The sequence below is a fragment of the Gopherus flavomarginatus genome, chromosome 17 (assembly GCF_025201925.1).
Source record: "Gopherus flavomarginatus isolate rGopFla2 chromosome 17, rGopFla2.mat.asm, whole genome shotgun sequence".
In the NCBI taxonomy this organism is placed as follows: domain Eukaryota; kingdom Metazoa; phylum Chordata; order Testudines; family Testudinidae; genus Gopherus; species Gopherus flavomarginatus.
In genome coordinates this window covers 24,471,400-24,484,918 of record NC_066633.1, presented here as the reverse complement: position 1 = coordinate 24,484,918, position 13,519 = coordinate 24,471,400, and the positions used below count along the sequence as shown (strand labels likewise).

At 49.9% G+C, this 13,519-nt stretch overlaps 1 protein-coding gene across 3 annotated transcripts in view; it reads right to left on the bottom strand.

Annotated features, from left to right (window-relative positions):
* Window positions 1-13,519, bottom strand: part of NOXA1 (NADPH oxidase activator 1) — a 43,895-nt gene that overhangs the window by 2,220 nt on the left and 28,156 nt on the right. For all 3 annotated transcript variants that reach the window (XM_050926517.1, XM_050926518.1, XM_050926519.1), the window contains 7 exons: window positions 12,192-12,299; window positions 7,716-7,775; window positions 6,885-6,922; window positions 4,751-4,892; window positions 3,455-3,514; window positions 2,295-2,379; window positions 1,601-1,716 (listed from right to left, as the gene is read on the bottom strand). In XM_050926517.1, coding sequence (XP_050782474.1) covers window positions 1,601-1,716; window positions 2,295-2,379; window positions 3,455-3,514; window positions 4,751-4,892; window positions 6,885-6,922; window positions 7,716-7,775; window positions 12,192-12,299 — 609 coding nt within the window. The remainder of the gene's footprint in view (window positions 1-1,600; window positions 1,717-2,294; window positions 2,380-3,454; window positions 3,515-4,750; window positions 4,893-6,884; window positions 6,923-7,715; window positions 7,776-12,191; window positions 12,300-13,519) is intronic.

Here is a 13,519-nt window from a genome sequence, read left to right as displayed (position 1 = left end):
TTTGTTAATGTATTTATCCTCACAACATCTTTGTGATGTAGGGAAATATTATTATCCCCACTTTACAGCTGGGATGCCAAGGCACAGAGACATGAGGTGACTTACCTAGGAAGTCCTTGGTGGAGCAAGGAACCGAACACAGGTCTCACACATCTCAGCCAGTGCCCCGACCACTAGCCCATCCTTCCATACCCAGAGTCAAGAGTGGGGGCCTAACCCAAATGCCAACCTCAGTGCCACCAAACTCCATGTGGCATAAAATCTGAGCCAGGATCCATATGTGAATTTCACATATGGGGCCCATTTCTCAAAACCCTGGATCCAAACAGTTACATTTTTCCCCAGGGAAGAGTCTGGATCTGAATCCTATAACTCAGACACATCTAATCAGCACAGGAGTTCTGCTTATGCCAGAGGGGAGACAGGTACTCCCTGTGTTATCACGCAAACAGGTCCCTACTGTGATGCTGCCAGGTCCCATAATTTCTTGTGGAAATTTCAGCTGCCCATCCATGCAGCTTGGCACAGCACTGACTCCAAAATCACAGGGAGTCTAGCGGCCATGCCAAATGAAGTGGGGCTACTGGTGACCTGACCAGCAGCTCCCTCTGACAAAGGATCTGTAAGCACAAGTCCCACGTGAGGTACGAAAAGGATACAGAGGTGATTTGACTGACCCCTGAAATGCAGTGCTCTCTGTGATAGAACACAGTGGTTGTTAACAGCACAGAGCAACAGTATGGGCCTGGAAGAGGAAGATCAAGGACTCAGGAGTAACAGACAAAAGTCCATTTGGGAGTTAGGATCTCTCTGGGATGGGGGGAGGGGAAACTGCTCTGGAAGAAAAGGCTTTCCAGTCAGGGCCGGCTCCAGGCACCAGCCGAGCAAGCTCGTGCTTGGGGTGGCAGATTCTACGGGGCAGCTTCCGCCCAACCCTAGGGCGGCACGGCTGCTTTTTTTTTCTGTTCACTTCTCTGGCTGCCCTGTAGGGTGCAGCGGCACGGAGGAGGGGAGCAACCTGCAGCAAACTCGGCATGGCAGCCCGTGTCCTTCCCTCCCAGCCAACTGGAGCGGCGCAGAGCCCTCCCAGCAGGCGGCGGGGCGGTCGGGGCCAGGTGGCGAGCGCCCCACTGAAGTGCTGGCCGCCCCCCTTCTCTCTCCCTCCGGCTCCCTCCCCCTCCCCCTCCCCCCCACTAGACCGGGCGCGCACTCTGCAGCACAGGGAGTTCCCTGCACTCTGGCTCCGGCCGCCCTGTAGGGTTTTTTTGTTTTGTTTTTTTCCCCTGCTTTGCCGGCCGCGCCGTTGTCGCCCCTCCCACCCCCGCTTTGCCGCTCCAGCCGCACCGCAGGTTTTTTTTTCCCCCTCTTTGCCCCTCCAGCCGCGCAGTTTTTTTGTTTTGTGTCCGTTCCCTCCCCACCTCCCCGTTTTGCCACTCCGGCCACTCCGTTGATTTCTTCGGTCCCTGCTTTGCCGCTCCGGCGGTCCCCCCTTTTTTGGGGGGGAGTGGCAAGAAAGCTAGAGGTGGCCCTGTTTCCAATGAGCCCCAAAGTTTTGGAGTGGCTCTGAGTTTTGGTGGAACTGGGCTGAATCCACCCTTACCTTTGGCACCAGTGATTTTATAGCCTTAATGGTTTGTGACGTTGGGGAACATTGCACCTGCAAGTCTGCTTGCAGATCAGCATCATTTGCAGCAACGTCTTCTCCTTCAGCAGGTCCTGCAGAGCAAAACATTGCCAAACAGCCATCATGACAATGGGCAGGGCCTCTTTGGAGGAGATGGGGTTGGACAACTTTGGGGGGGTCCCACTGAGTCACATCTGGAGGGACTCCAGGCAGCGTGAGAAGCCACCGATTTTATTGCCTGAGCTGTCCATCCCTCCCCTCTCAGGGACTGGCTTATAGAACCCTGCCTGCCCTTGTCACTGTAGCAAGGGGGGCAAGTGACAAATTTATTGGACACCAGCTCTGAATCACCGGGTGCCTACCAACCAGTTCATTTCTATTTGGACACAGTCCTGGCCCTCCATCTCTGTTCAGAGCAGAATGAGTGGGCCAGAGCAAAGTGTGTGCAGTGATCCCTGACACACAGAATCTACCCTGCTACCAGGGTGCTCTTGGGCTTCACAGTCAGTCCCTGCCAGTAACCACATGCTGCAAGTGGGGAGCTAGCCTTGCTGGTATTGTAGGGTCCCTAGCGCAGTGGTGTTTTGGGGCACTGGCGGGTGATCTCACACAACTCCCATTGGGATCCTTACCCCCACATGCCTCTTCAGTTCCAGAAAGCAGGATTTACCTTGCTGCTGGTGGTCCATTTCTTGCACGTGGGGCCGGTTGGGGGGCACTTTAATGGGGGGAAGAGGAATCCCATTACTGACTTTCTGCAAGAGAACAAAATGAAAACAAACTGATCAAACACGTGAGGAGAGTATGGCTGAGGCCAATGTCGAGCAGAACAGTTCTAAGAAACTGGAGTTTTGGGAAATCAGCTCCCTCATTCCCCATTGGCCAGAAGGAGCAGGTGGCAGCTGGTTTGCGTCACTGAGTAGATTTCAGGCTATGACTTTAAGGGTGGGCAGAGCCTCAGGGATGGCTAATTCATTAACTCACATATGAAGTGGAGCACTCAGGCTCCTCCAGGCTTCCCCAGAGGGTGGCTACCCACCTGGTACTCATATGGGTTTGTTTTATTTTGTTGCACTGTTTGCTCATCTCTCTGGGATCCCAACCCTGCATTTAGTCTGGGGATGGCCACTTCCCCATCTGACCAAAAATGGAAGCTGTCTTCACTGGGATTTCCACGGCTGATCCCTCCGACTCAAGGGCTTGTCTGCCCTTCACTCAGCTCCAAAGTTCTGCACTGAACAGGTTTACAGCAGGGAACCCTACCAACTCCATAGGATAAACTATAACAGAGTCATAGAATATCAGGGTTGGAAGGGACCTCAGGAGGTCATCTAGTCCAATCCCCTGCTCAAAGCAGGACTAGAGGAAGTTCATTCACTAGAGGCCACTAGTATGTCAGAACTGAAGTGGCCGCTGAAATTCCCTGCTCACTGCAGTGGGCGCGTGGGTGTGAGTCACACCTTGTCTGCTGGAGGATTCAAGCGGAGACAGCTTTCAATCAGCTCAAGCCATTAGAGCAAGGCTGCATTGGTTACAATATGGTGGGTCCTAACTGTGAGGAGGAGAGGGTAAAAGAAATGGATTTTTTCCAAAATGGAAGCTTTGACTTTGCAGGAAACACATCAGAGCTGTGGAAAAAATCCACCTTTTGCCTACTGCTTGGATTTACCATTGTCCGTGGCTGGTTGAAAGCCCTGGACCTACGCATGGGGTGAGTCTGAAGAGAGAGCCCACTGCCTTGCTCTGCGGTTCAGAGCCCTGCCACTCATAGTGGTCTGGCTGTGTTTTCTCTCCCTTCCCCATCCCATAGTCACAAGATTGTCCCCTTACCCACTTATCAGCCTTGGGGGCATAAACAGGCTCCAGGTGAGAGGTTGGTATACGCAGTTTCTGGGAAACACAGAGCAGAACAGAAAACAGGGTGAGATCAGGCACACTTGAAACAGACACTCTTCTGTCCAGTGCAGGAATTCTCTTCGCTGGCTTTGACAACCCCACCTTGCCCCTCAGTCATTCACATCCCTGTGGCATGTGTCATTTCCCGGCACGCCACTCTGACCAGGTCACTCTGTCTGCTGGCTCACTCTTCTCCATCATCACAAACACAAACTACTTGCCATCATTTTCAAGGCCCTTCACAGCCTGTCCCCACCAGCCTTCCTCGCCCACTTGTTAACTTTTAAAGAGGAACCTTTCTGCTTCCTCCCATGCTGCCCCTCACATGCAGGAGGAGCTGCCTCCATCTTTCTTCAGTTTCCTTTTTATAACTCTCCTGTGCTGTGATGCCTACCAGAAAACTTGACAATGGTTAGACTGCTGGTTATGCTGAGAACACTGTCTGTCAGATTGACCAGTCTTATCTCACTGTGTCTTTCTGCTCCCCCATCTGTCTTTGGGCCCACACGTTTTCTCTGCCTTATACTTTGATTGTAAGCTCTTAGGGGCAGGCACTGTCTCTTTATTCTGAGTCAGTATAGGTCATTGCACAGAGCAATCCTGACCCATGACAGGGCTCCTGGCCTCTATTCTAATATAAACAGCAATATTTACACTGGCCCACTGAGGATTGCACGTGGGTGGTGATGCCCACTTGGGGACACAGCAGCACATTGCTCTCCCTTCTGAGGACTCTGCTTTCCATACAGCAGTTGCAAGAGGGCCACTGGATGAACTCTAGACACTTCTTGTGCACTTTATTCTGCAGGAGGTGAGGCTTCACAATTGATGTGAATTGTGCCCCTGCTAGTGGTTCTTACCGAATGTTTCTAGTTGCATAATCCCAATGGAGGATCCACTTGTGTCAGAAGGGATAAGGATCAGAAGAAGCTGAGGTCTCCAGTTTACTGGCCAGTGGAGTTAGAGAGGTGATGGGGAAAAGTCAATGAGATCTGAAAAGCCCCGAACAACCCTTAACAGCTGCTGCTATTAGTATCCAAACCATGAAAGTGAACTGGCAGTTTCAGAGAAGATACTGTCATATCCCACCCTCTGGGGTGCTCCAGTTCCTGAGAGCTGCCAAAGGAATATCCTATTAAAGCCTCAGCAAGCCCCAGCTGGCAGGGAGTGCTGTAGTGTCTACTGATGCTGTGCTAGAGGCAGGAGCACCAGCCTGTCAGTTTCACATACCTGTCCGTCACATATGGCAGTAGCCCAGCCATCTGCCCCTTTAGTTAGTACAAAGATGATAGTGCTGCTCTTCACTGCCATCTCTTCAGAGTCCTCAGGGTAATAATGAGTCACGACTCGATAGTAACCTGAGCTGTGGTCTCTGGAGAAAAAAAAATAACAGCTTTACTCAGCACCCTTTGGCGCTGTCACTCTCCCACTGTGGGGTGTGGACACCACTGGGTTTAATGGGATTCCCTTCTCTTTGCTCCTCTGGGTTACCCTTCTTGGAGACATTCAGGCTAGGAATGGGCATTGCCATCCTGTGACCTATCCACTGGCTCTTCTGTCAATGCACTTTGAAATGTAAAGAGTGGTAGGACATTCTCCGCTCCTCAGGTGCCAATGCACCCTGGAACAATGCCACTCTTCCCTGGGTGGAGTCCCCACTGCATTCTGCTGGAGAACCTGCCTTTTTACTGGGGTCTGAGGAAAGCCACACCCTCCTACTCTGTCCATCTAGTCACTTACGGGCCTCCATCCCCATAGCATCCAAGCATCTCACAACCATCAAGGACTGTCTCCTTCCCACACCACTGTGCAGTAGGAGAGCATCATTACCCCCATTTGCAGACAAGGAACTAAAGCAAAGAATGATCAAGGAACACATTTTCAGAAGAACTCAGGGCCAAATTTTCAGAAGAGCTCAGAACCTACAGTTGGGACTGGACTTTCACTGTGGCTCCACTCCTAGTTAGACATCTAAACTTGTCCAAGGTCCAATGACAAGAGGGTTATGGATCCAGCGTCTCACTTCAGAGCTCTAACCACGAGCCCATCCTTCCTCCCACATGGTGATCCTCCCTTGCCATATACTCTCAGTTGTGAGCTGAGTAAACTCGGGAATGCTTCTCTTTTGAGCATCTCCTCGCATAGGCAGCAGTAGCCTTGGGCTGTGTCTCCATGGTGCAGTTACCACATTTATGGTCTCTCAGAGATGATAATCCATGAACTTTTGGAGAAGAACATGCCTGTGCGCCGAAGTGCAAAATATCAGGACACGAGACAAATAAGTAAATATCGGGACAGTCCCGATAAAATCGGGATGTCTGGTCACACTACATGCCGGTCACTTCTGAGAGCCACCTGAGCGCCTCCCAGCTGAACCCCACACACCTCACCTCCTCCCACAACCCAACCCATTGCTCAGCCCTGAGCCACCTCCTGCACTCAAACTCCCTCCCAGAGCCCACACTCCCTCCTGCACCCCAACCCCTTGACCTAGCCCTGAGCCCCCTCCTGCACCCCAAACCCCTCATCTCCAACCCTCCCCAGAGCCTGCACTCCAGCCAGAGCCCTCACTTCCTCCCACACCCCAACCCCTTGCCCCAGACCTGTGAAAGTGAGTGAGGGTGGGGGAGAGCGAGTGATGGTGGGAGGGGGGTGGAGTGAACAGGGCGTGGGGCCTCAGAGAAGGGGTGGGGCAGAGTGTGGCCTCTGAGAAGGGGCAGGGAAGAGGGAAGTGCACAGGTGTTTGGATTTGTACAATTAGACAGTTGACAAACCTATTTCTGAACCACCTTCTAGCTTTTTGAGATGAAAACAATGGGCCAGATTCAGCCCTGGATTATTGGAAGCACAAACCCAGGGAAGTCAATGGAGCTGCACCTCCTTAGACCAGGGCTGAATTTGGTCCCAGTTACAGAAGTGCTGATAGGAGCATTTGGAATCCTTGTCCTGGGGGTTAGAGCAAGGAATCTGAGAGTAGGTAGCTGTGGGTTCTAACAGTGGTGCTGCCATTGACTTACTATGTGGCCTTGAACAGGTCACTTAACCTCTCTCTCTCTCTGTTTCCCAACCTGTGACATGGTATTGTAGCTGGCTCACAGGGTGTTTGTGATGCTTAATCAATGTCTGCAAAGGGCTTTGAGATCCTTGCAAGGTGTTATAGAAGTGCCAGGTGTTATTGTTATTAACTACAATGGCTATCACAATCACACAAGTCTTTCACGCACACAGCGTTTTCTCCTTAGTGATGGATCTCTGGGACTGGGATACTGCAGCGTCTTCAAACCAAAACCTCTGGGGCCAAGACAAGGTGCCATGAGGAGAAATAGTGACAGAAGAGCAAAGCCATCCAGGACTGGTCACTTACCGCACGGCACTGACACTGGGTTCGTAAAAGCCCTGTCTCTGTGGAGAAACAACAGCGTCTATTTTATAGTGCCAGATTCCAAGCCAGAAGGGACCACTGGGATCATCTAGGCAGACCTCCTCTATAACATAGGCCAGAGAACTCCCCACAATGCTTTGAATAGCTTGTATCAGGCAGCAATGCAGAGTCTGAGAGAGAGTTTCAGTCTCTGACATTTTCCCTTCTAGTCTCCTGTCCACACTTGTCATGCAATCATTCACCACTCTAGGGACAGTCATCAAGGCCACTCCACACTGTTGAGCAGTGCTGGCAGCCCCCTTTTCTCTGCCCATCCCACCCAGTAGAGACCAACCTACTTGCACGTTCCCCTGCTCCTAACATTCACATGACAGTGCACCCCACTGCCCTGGAGGATAGGTCTGTGGTGGTGCTGGGCAAGTGAGTTAAACATTACATAGACTCTGCTGCAGCGGCTTTAATTCAGTGCAGAGAAAATAACGCTCTGTTCAGGGGGCAGAGACTTATATGCCTCATCTGAGCCCCTCTGGCCAACGATGAAGCACAACTGATGGGGTCTGAGGGGTGGAAGGATATCTGCAGTGATATGGCACATAGAGGGTAGGAATTGCTAGGCAGGGGGAGACATGCGGGACTCAGAGCCCCAAGGAAACCTCTCAGCTACACTAAAATATTATGGAGTCCATGACAGGTTCTCATCCTGATGGACGTCTTGGCTGGGGACCCTAAGTGGAGCTATACGACAACAATGCCATTACATGACCTTACCATGCATAAATCAAGTACCATCAGTTGTTGCACTGTCCCACTCACCTGTGGCCTGAGAGGCTCAAATCCAATGTACTCATCATTGGGAATGACGGAGGAGATCACCTGCCAGAGGACAGATCAGATCAGACTCTGGATCACATGAAGGAACAGCAAGGCCCCATTAAAACTGCCTCTGGGAATCAGCCACTCTCCCTGGTTTTCCCATGAGTGAGTCCCTAGCACCAAGTAGCAGGGCTTAACAAAAAGTCACTGCACACAATGTAGAGTGCAGAGCTGAGTCCAGGCAGTAACCCCAGCTACTCCAGGGGCCTGGTTTACTAGCTCTTGCCATGCTGGTTCCCTACATGTCTGTGGGTGAATCTGAGAGCACAACCACACATTTGCTCTGCACTCAATAGGCTCCTGGCCTGTGACACTTACCCAAAGGGTGCAGAGGTCAGAGAAATGCGAAGAGAAATCTTCTGATGACCTGCTAATATTCTCCGAAGGGCATTAACCAATTAACAAAACAGTCATCCCACAACAAGTGGGAATCTGCTTCAGCTCAGAGGGTCAAACCCTGTGGGACTGGTTAGGTGAGCCCGCATGTCTTGAAAGTGTAATTTTTCAGCATAATGACAAAACCAAGGATTCCCTAAGTACCTGATGAGCAATTTCGGAGGCTTACAATCAGCAAAGATACAATGGTATCAGCACACAGAGCAGTGTGGAGTCATGCTCTATTTACAGAGGGTCAGATATGTCTCTCACTGGGCATTGACACATGGCAGGGAAGGAAAGAAGCCCTTGGCTTGTTGCTCATCTGGAAGGTAGCAATGTAGTGGAGCAGTGGGTGCCAGGCTGCTATTCCCACTCACACAGGTGGGCAATGAGTGAATGGGCAGGAGTGGGCAGTAGGCATCTCCTTGCAACATGCTGGCCAGTGCAGCTGGGCCAGCTCAAAGGGCGAAGTGTGCTGTGCCAGGAAGAAGGCTAGCGCAGCAGACTTTTCCCCAAAAAGGGAGGGGGAAGCAGGGCCCAAACTGTGACTGTCTTCCACCACAGTGCTAAGAGTGTAACTCGAGTGTTGCCCCAGCCCGACTCTCATCCATACACCCAAATCTCCAATTGGAGCTAAGTGGTACTTTAAGTTTGAGAGAGTTGGCCTGTCAGGGGGGTGGGTTGAAGCTGGAGTGCTGCTGATGCAGCGGGGATGCAGCAACTCAGATTACAACAACTCATCAACTGCTAATCCATTCTGCTAATCCAACCAGGATATATCTACACTACAGAGACTATCCTGCACAGCTACGTCAGCATAGCCCCATAGTGTAAACGCAGCTTATGATGACAGAAGAGGTTCTTTTGTCGGTATAGGAACCCTACTCCCCAAACACTGCTAGCTATGTCAACAGAAAAGCTCTTATTTCAACATAGCTGTGTCTACACGGGGTGTGCTTTTTCATGCCCTTGATCGATATAGTTGTTCAGCATAGACCAGGCCTCATTCTGTGCTGCTAATCCAATCACCTTGTGTAATTTGAGTGTTGTTCTGCAGTAGGGTCACTCTCACTTGAGCAAGGTTAAGTCAAGTGGAGTCACTTGCATGTATTAAATCAAGCTAACTGCTGCAATGAAGAAAAGCTCTTAGTTACTATTTGGTCCCTGCTCTGCTCCTCAGGAAGTGCAACTATGCACCACCTTCTACTCCAGGCAGATGGTAAGGTTCCATAGGACCCATATTTCCTGCAACATCCTTCCACTCACAAACAGTCCTGTAACTTCAGCCTCATCAGTTTCCCTCTCTGTAAAATGGACTCAATAACCCTCACTTCGCTGCGAGCGAAGGGGAGGGTTAAATAACTAATGTTTTTAAAGCACTTTGTGATCTTCAGAAAAAATGCACTACACAAGAGCTAGGTATTTATTTAATTTCAAAATAATTTTCTCCTGGATATAAAAAGCCCAACCACTGAGGAGCACTTTCCTTATGGACAAAAATGCTTCCAACAGAGTACTGATTATTCCCCTCCACTTGTGAAATTCACCTTGCTCCAAGCAAGGACAGATGGTAGGAAAACACTCAAAGCTAGAAAAATGACAGAGGAAAACCTGAAAGACTGGTTCCTAACAATGGAGCTATTGCACTTAGGGTCTAAAGAATCTCTTGATATTTCCAAGGCACTGTGGCTGGCAGAGGGGCCCAAGCAATGTTACTCTCAGGAGGCTATCAGTGCTGTGGCTGGTAGAGGACCCCGGCAGTAATGTTCTCATGAGCAACCAGAGCCCTGGATCTTAGGGTATGTCTACACGACGGGATTATTCCAATTTTACATAAACCAGTTTTGTAAAACATTTTGTATAAAGTCGAGTGTACGTGGCCGCACTAAGCACATTAAATAGGCGGTGTGCATCCATGTACCGAGGCTAGTGTCGATTTCTGGAGCGTTGCACTGTGGGTAGCTATCCCGTAGCTATCCCATAGTTCCCGCAGTCTCCTCTGCCCATTGGAATTCTGGGTTGACATCCCAATGCATGATGGTGCAAAAACAATGTCACGGGTGATTCTGGGTAAATGTCGTCACTCATTCCTTCCTCGTGAAAGCAACGGCAGACAATCATTTCGTGCCCTTTTCCCCTGGATTACCCTGGCAGACGCCATAGCATGGCAACCATGGAGCCCATTTTGCCTTTTGTCACTGTCACCGTATGTATACTGGATGCTGCTGACAGAGGCAGTACTGCAGTGCTACACAGCAGCATTCATTTGCCATTGCAAGGTAGCAGAGATGGTTACTAGTCGTTCTGTACTGTCTGCTGTACCATTGTAAATTGGCGATGAGATGACGGTTATCAGTCGTTCTGTACCGTCTGCTGCTGTCACGGGTACTCCTGGCTGGCCTTAGCTGAGGTCGGCCGGGGGCACAAAGACAAAACTGGGAATGACTCCCCCAGTCAATCCCTCCTTTATGGTTTATCTAAAAATAGAGTCAGTCCTGCCTAGATTATGGGGCAAGTGTACTAGAGAACCAGTGTCTCAGAGAACCAGAGAGCACAGCCGCTCCGTGTCAGATCCCGCAGAAATGATGAGCTGCATGCCATTCATGGGGGGTGCCCCTGCAACAACCCCACCCGTTGATTCCCTTCTCCCCCAACCTTTCTGGGCTACTGTGGCAGTGTCCCCCATTTGTGTGATGAAGTAATAAAGAATGCATGAATAAGAAACACTGACTGTTTAGTGAGATAAAATGAGGGGGAGGCAGCCTCCAGCTGCTATGATAGTCCAGGCAGGACATTAAACGGTGGCGGGGAGAGGAGCCCAGCATCCCGCTGCTATGATAGTCCAGGCAGTACAGAATCTTTTCTTTAGACACGAAAGGAGGGGGGCTGATGGAACTCAGCCCCTAGTTGCTATGATGAGGACGGTTACCAGCTTTTCTGTACCATCTACCGGGAATGACTGGGAGTTATTCCTATTTTTACCCAGGCGCCCCCGGCCAACCTCACCTGAGGACATCTAAGAGCACTCATGGGCTGATGATGATGATGGATAGTAGTCATATTGTACCGTCTGCCACCGGGGTGGGGAGGGGAGAGGATGCTGCTATTCACTACCGCAGTACTGCATCTACCAGCAGCATGCAGTAGACATATGGTGACATATAAAAAAGTCAAGAAATGATTTTTTTTCCCTTTTGTTTCATGGGGGAGGAGAGGGGGTAAATTGACGAGATATACCCTGAAACACCCTGGACAATGTGTTTGACCCTACAGGCATTGGGAGCTCAGCCAAGAATGCAAATACTTTTCAGAGACTGCGGGGACTGTGGGATAGCTGGAGTCCTCAGTACCCCCTCCCTCCCTCCATGAGCATCCATTTGATTCTTTGGCTTTCTGTTACACTTGTCACACAGCACTGTGCTGTGGCCTCTGTCTATCATAGCCTGGAGATTTTTTCAAATGCTTTTTCATTTCGTCTTCTGTAACGGAGCTGTGATAGAACAGATTTGTCTCCCCATACAGTGATCAGATCCAGTATCTCCCGTACAGCCCATGCTGGAGCTCTTTTTGGACTTGGGACTGCATTGCCACCCGTGCTGATCAGAGCTCCACGCTGGGCAAACAGGAAATGAAATTCAAAAGTACGTGGGGCTTTTCCTGTTTACCTGGCCAGTGCATCTGAATTCGGATTGTTGTCCAGAGCAGTCACAATGGTGCACTATGGGATACCGCCCGGAGGCCAATACCGTCGATTTGCGGCCACACTAACCCTAATCCGATATGGTAATACCGATTTCAGCACTACTCCTCTCATCGGGGAGGAGTACAAAAACCGGTTTAAAGAGCCCTTTATATTGATATAAAGGGCCTTGTTGTGTGGATGGGTGCAGCGTTAAATCGGTTTAACGCTGCTAAAATCGGTTTAATCGTGTAGTGTAGACCAGGCCTTAGTTTTCTCATTGCTGACCTTAGTCATCAGGGCCCCATGCTAACATTCTTACACTAGGATTGACCTTTCTGCAACCTAGGGTGCCTTACCTTGGGTTTACCAAGGAAATCTTTTGAATCCAGCTGCTCAACTTCCTCCTTTCGTGGTCTGAAAAATTCCCCCAGGGAAACATGTATGGGCTCCAGGAAGAGATGATTCTACAGTGGGGGGAAGAGATCAAACCAAGGACATTAGATATCATTAACCACAGCTTAACATTTAAAAGAGAAAAGTAAATACTGCTTCCCCCATGGGGTGTGGTCAAACCAGGGAATTCAGTGTGGCAGAAATTATGGACTTGAAAAAGCGTGATCTGGACTTGACCAATGTGTAGAGGCTAAGATAGTTCACATTTCTGGGCATAAGCCGATTTCTGGAGATACCAGGGAGGGGTGAAGGGAGAGCGTGAAATAAGATTTGCTAAATAAATCTCTAATCTGCTTTTCCTGTTGATCTTCCTCAACTTCATTATTCTCTGTAAATTGTAACTAGAGTCTAGCACTCAGATCCCAATACAAGCAAATAAATGTTTACCAAAGTGCAAAGAATAGGATGAAAATAATACTGAAAATAGCATAATGCCATTTTGGGAATCAATGGTGCAGCCTCCTCTGGAATATTATGTTAGCTTCTAGTCACTCTACCTCATACAAGTCATGACAGAAATGAAAGGATTCAGGGAGAGGTCTTAAAAGTCATTAGCAGCGTGGCTAGAGGTTTGTACAAGGAGAAAATGAAAAGACTGGGACTGTTTCCTTTGGCGAGCAGATGATAAGATGAAACACAACAGAGGTATATAAAATAATGACCAGTTTAGAAAAGGTAAATCAGGAGCTCTTGTTCACCCTCTTTGATAACACAAGAACAAGATATGAAATCAAAAAGCAACACAGTTAAAACAAATAAAGGGAAATACTGTGCTTAACTTGTGAATTAACCAGTAATTAACCTCTGAGGCTCATTGTGACAAGATATCACTGAGGGCAAAGATTAGCCATTTTTATGGACAATAAGAAGATCCAGACAGGGCCGGCGCTTCCATTAGGCGACCCTAGGCGGTCGCCTAGGGCACCAGGATTCAGGGGGTTGCATTTTATGAGCTCCCCAAGGGGTGCACAGGAGCTTCCGGTTCCGCTCCTGTCGCGTCACCGAAGAAGGACCTTCTGCCGACCTGCCACGGAAAACAGCGGCAGGCAATTGAGCAGCTCAATGACTGCTGCTGTCACCTGTGGCATTTCGGCGGAGGGTCCTTCTTCGGCGGCAGGGCCGGTGCAACCATTTAGGGGGACTAGGCGGTTGTCTAGGGTGCCAAGATTGGGGGGCACCAAAAAGTAGCACCCCCCCAATTTTTTTTAAGTGGTTGAGCAGCCGCTGCTGC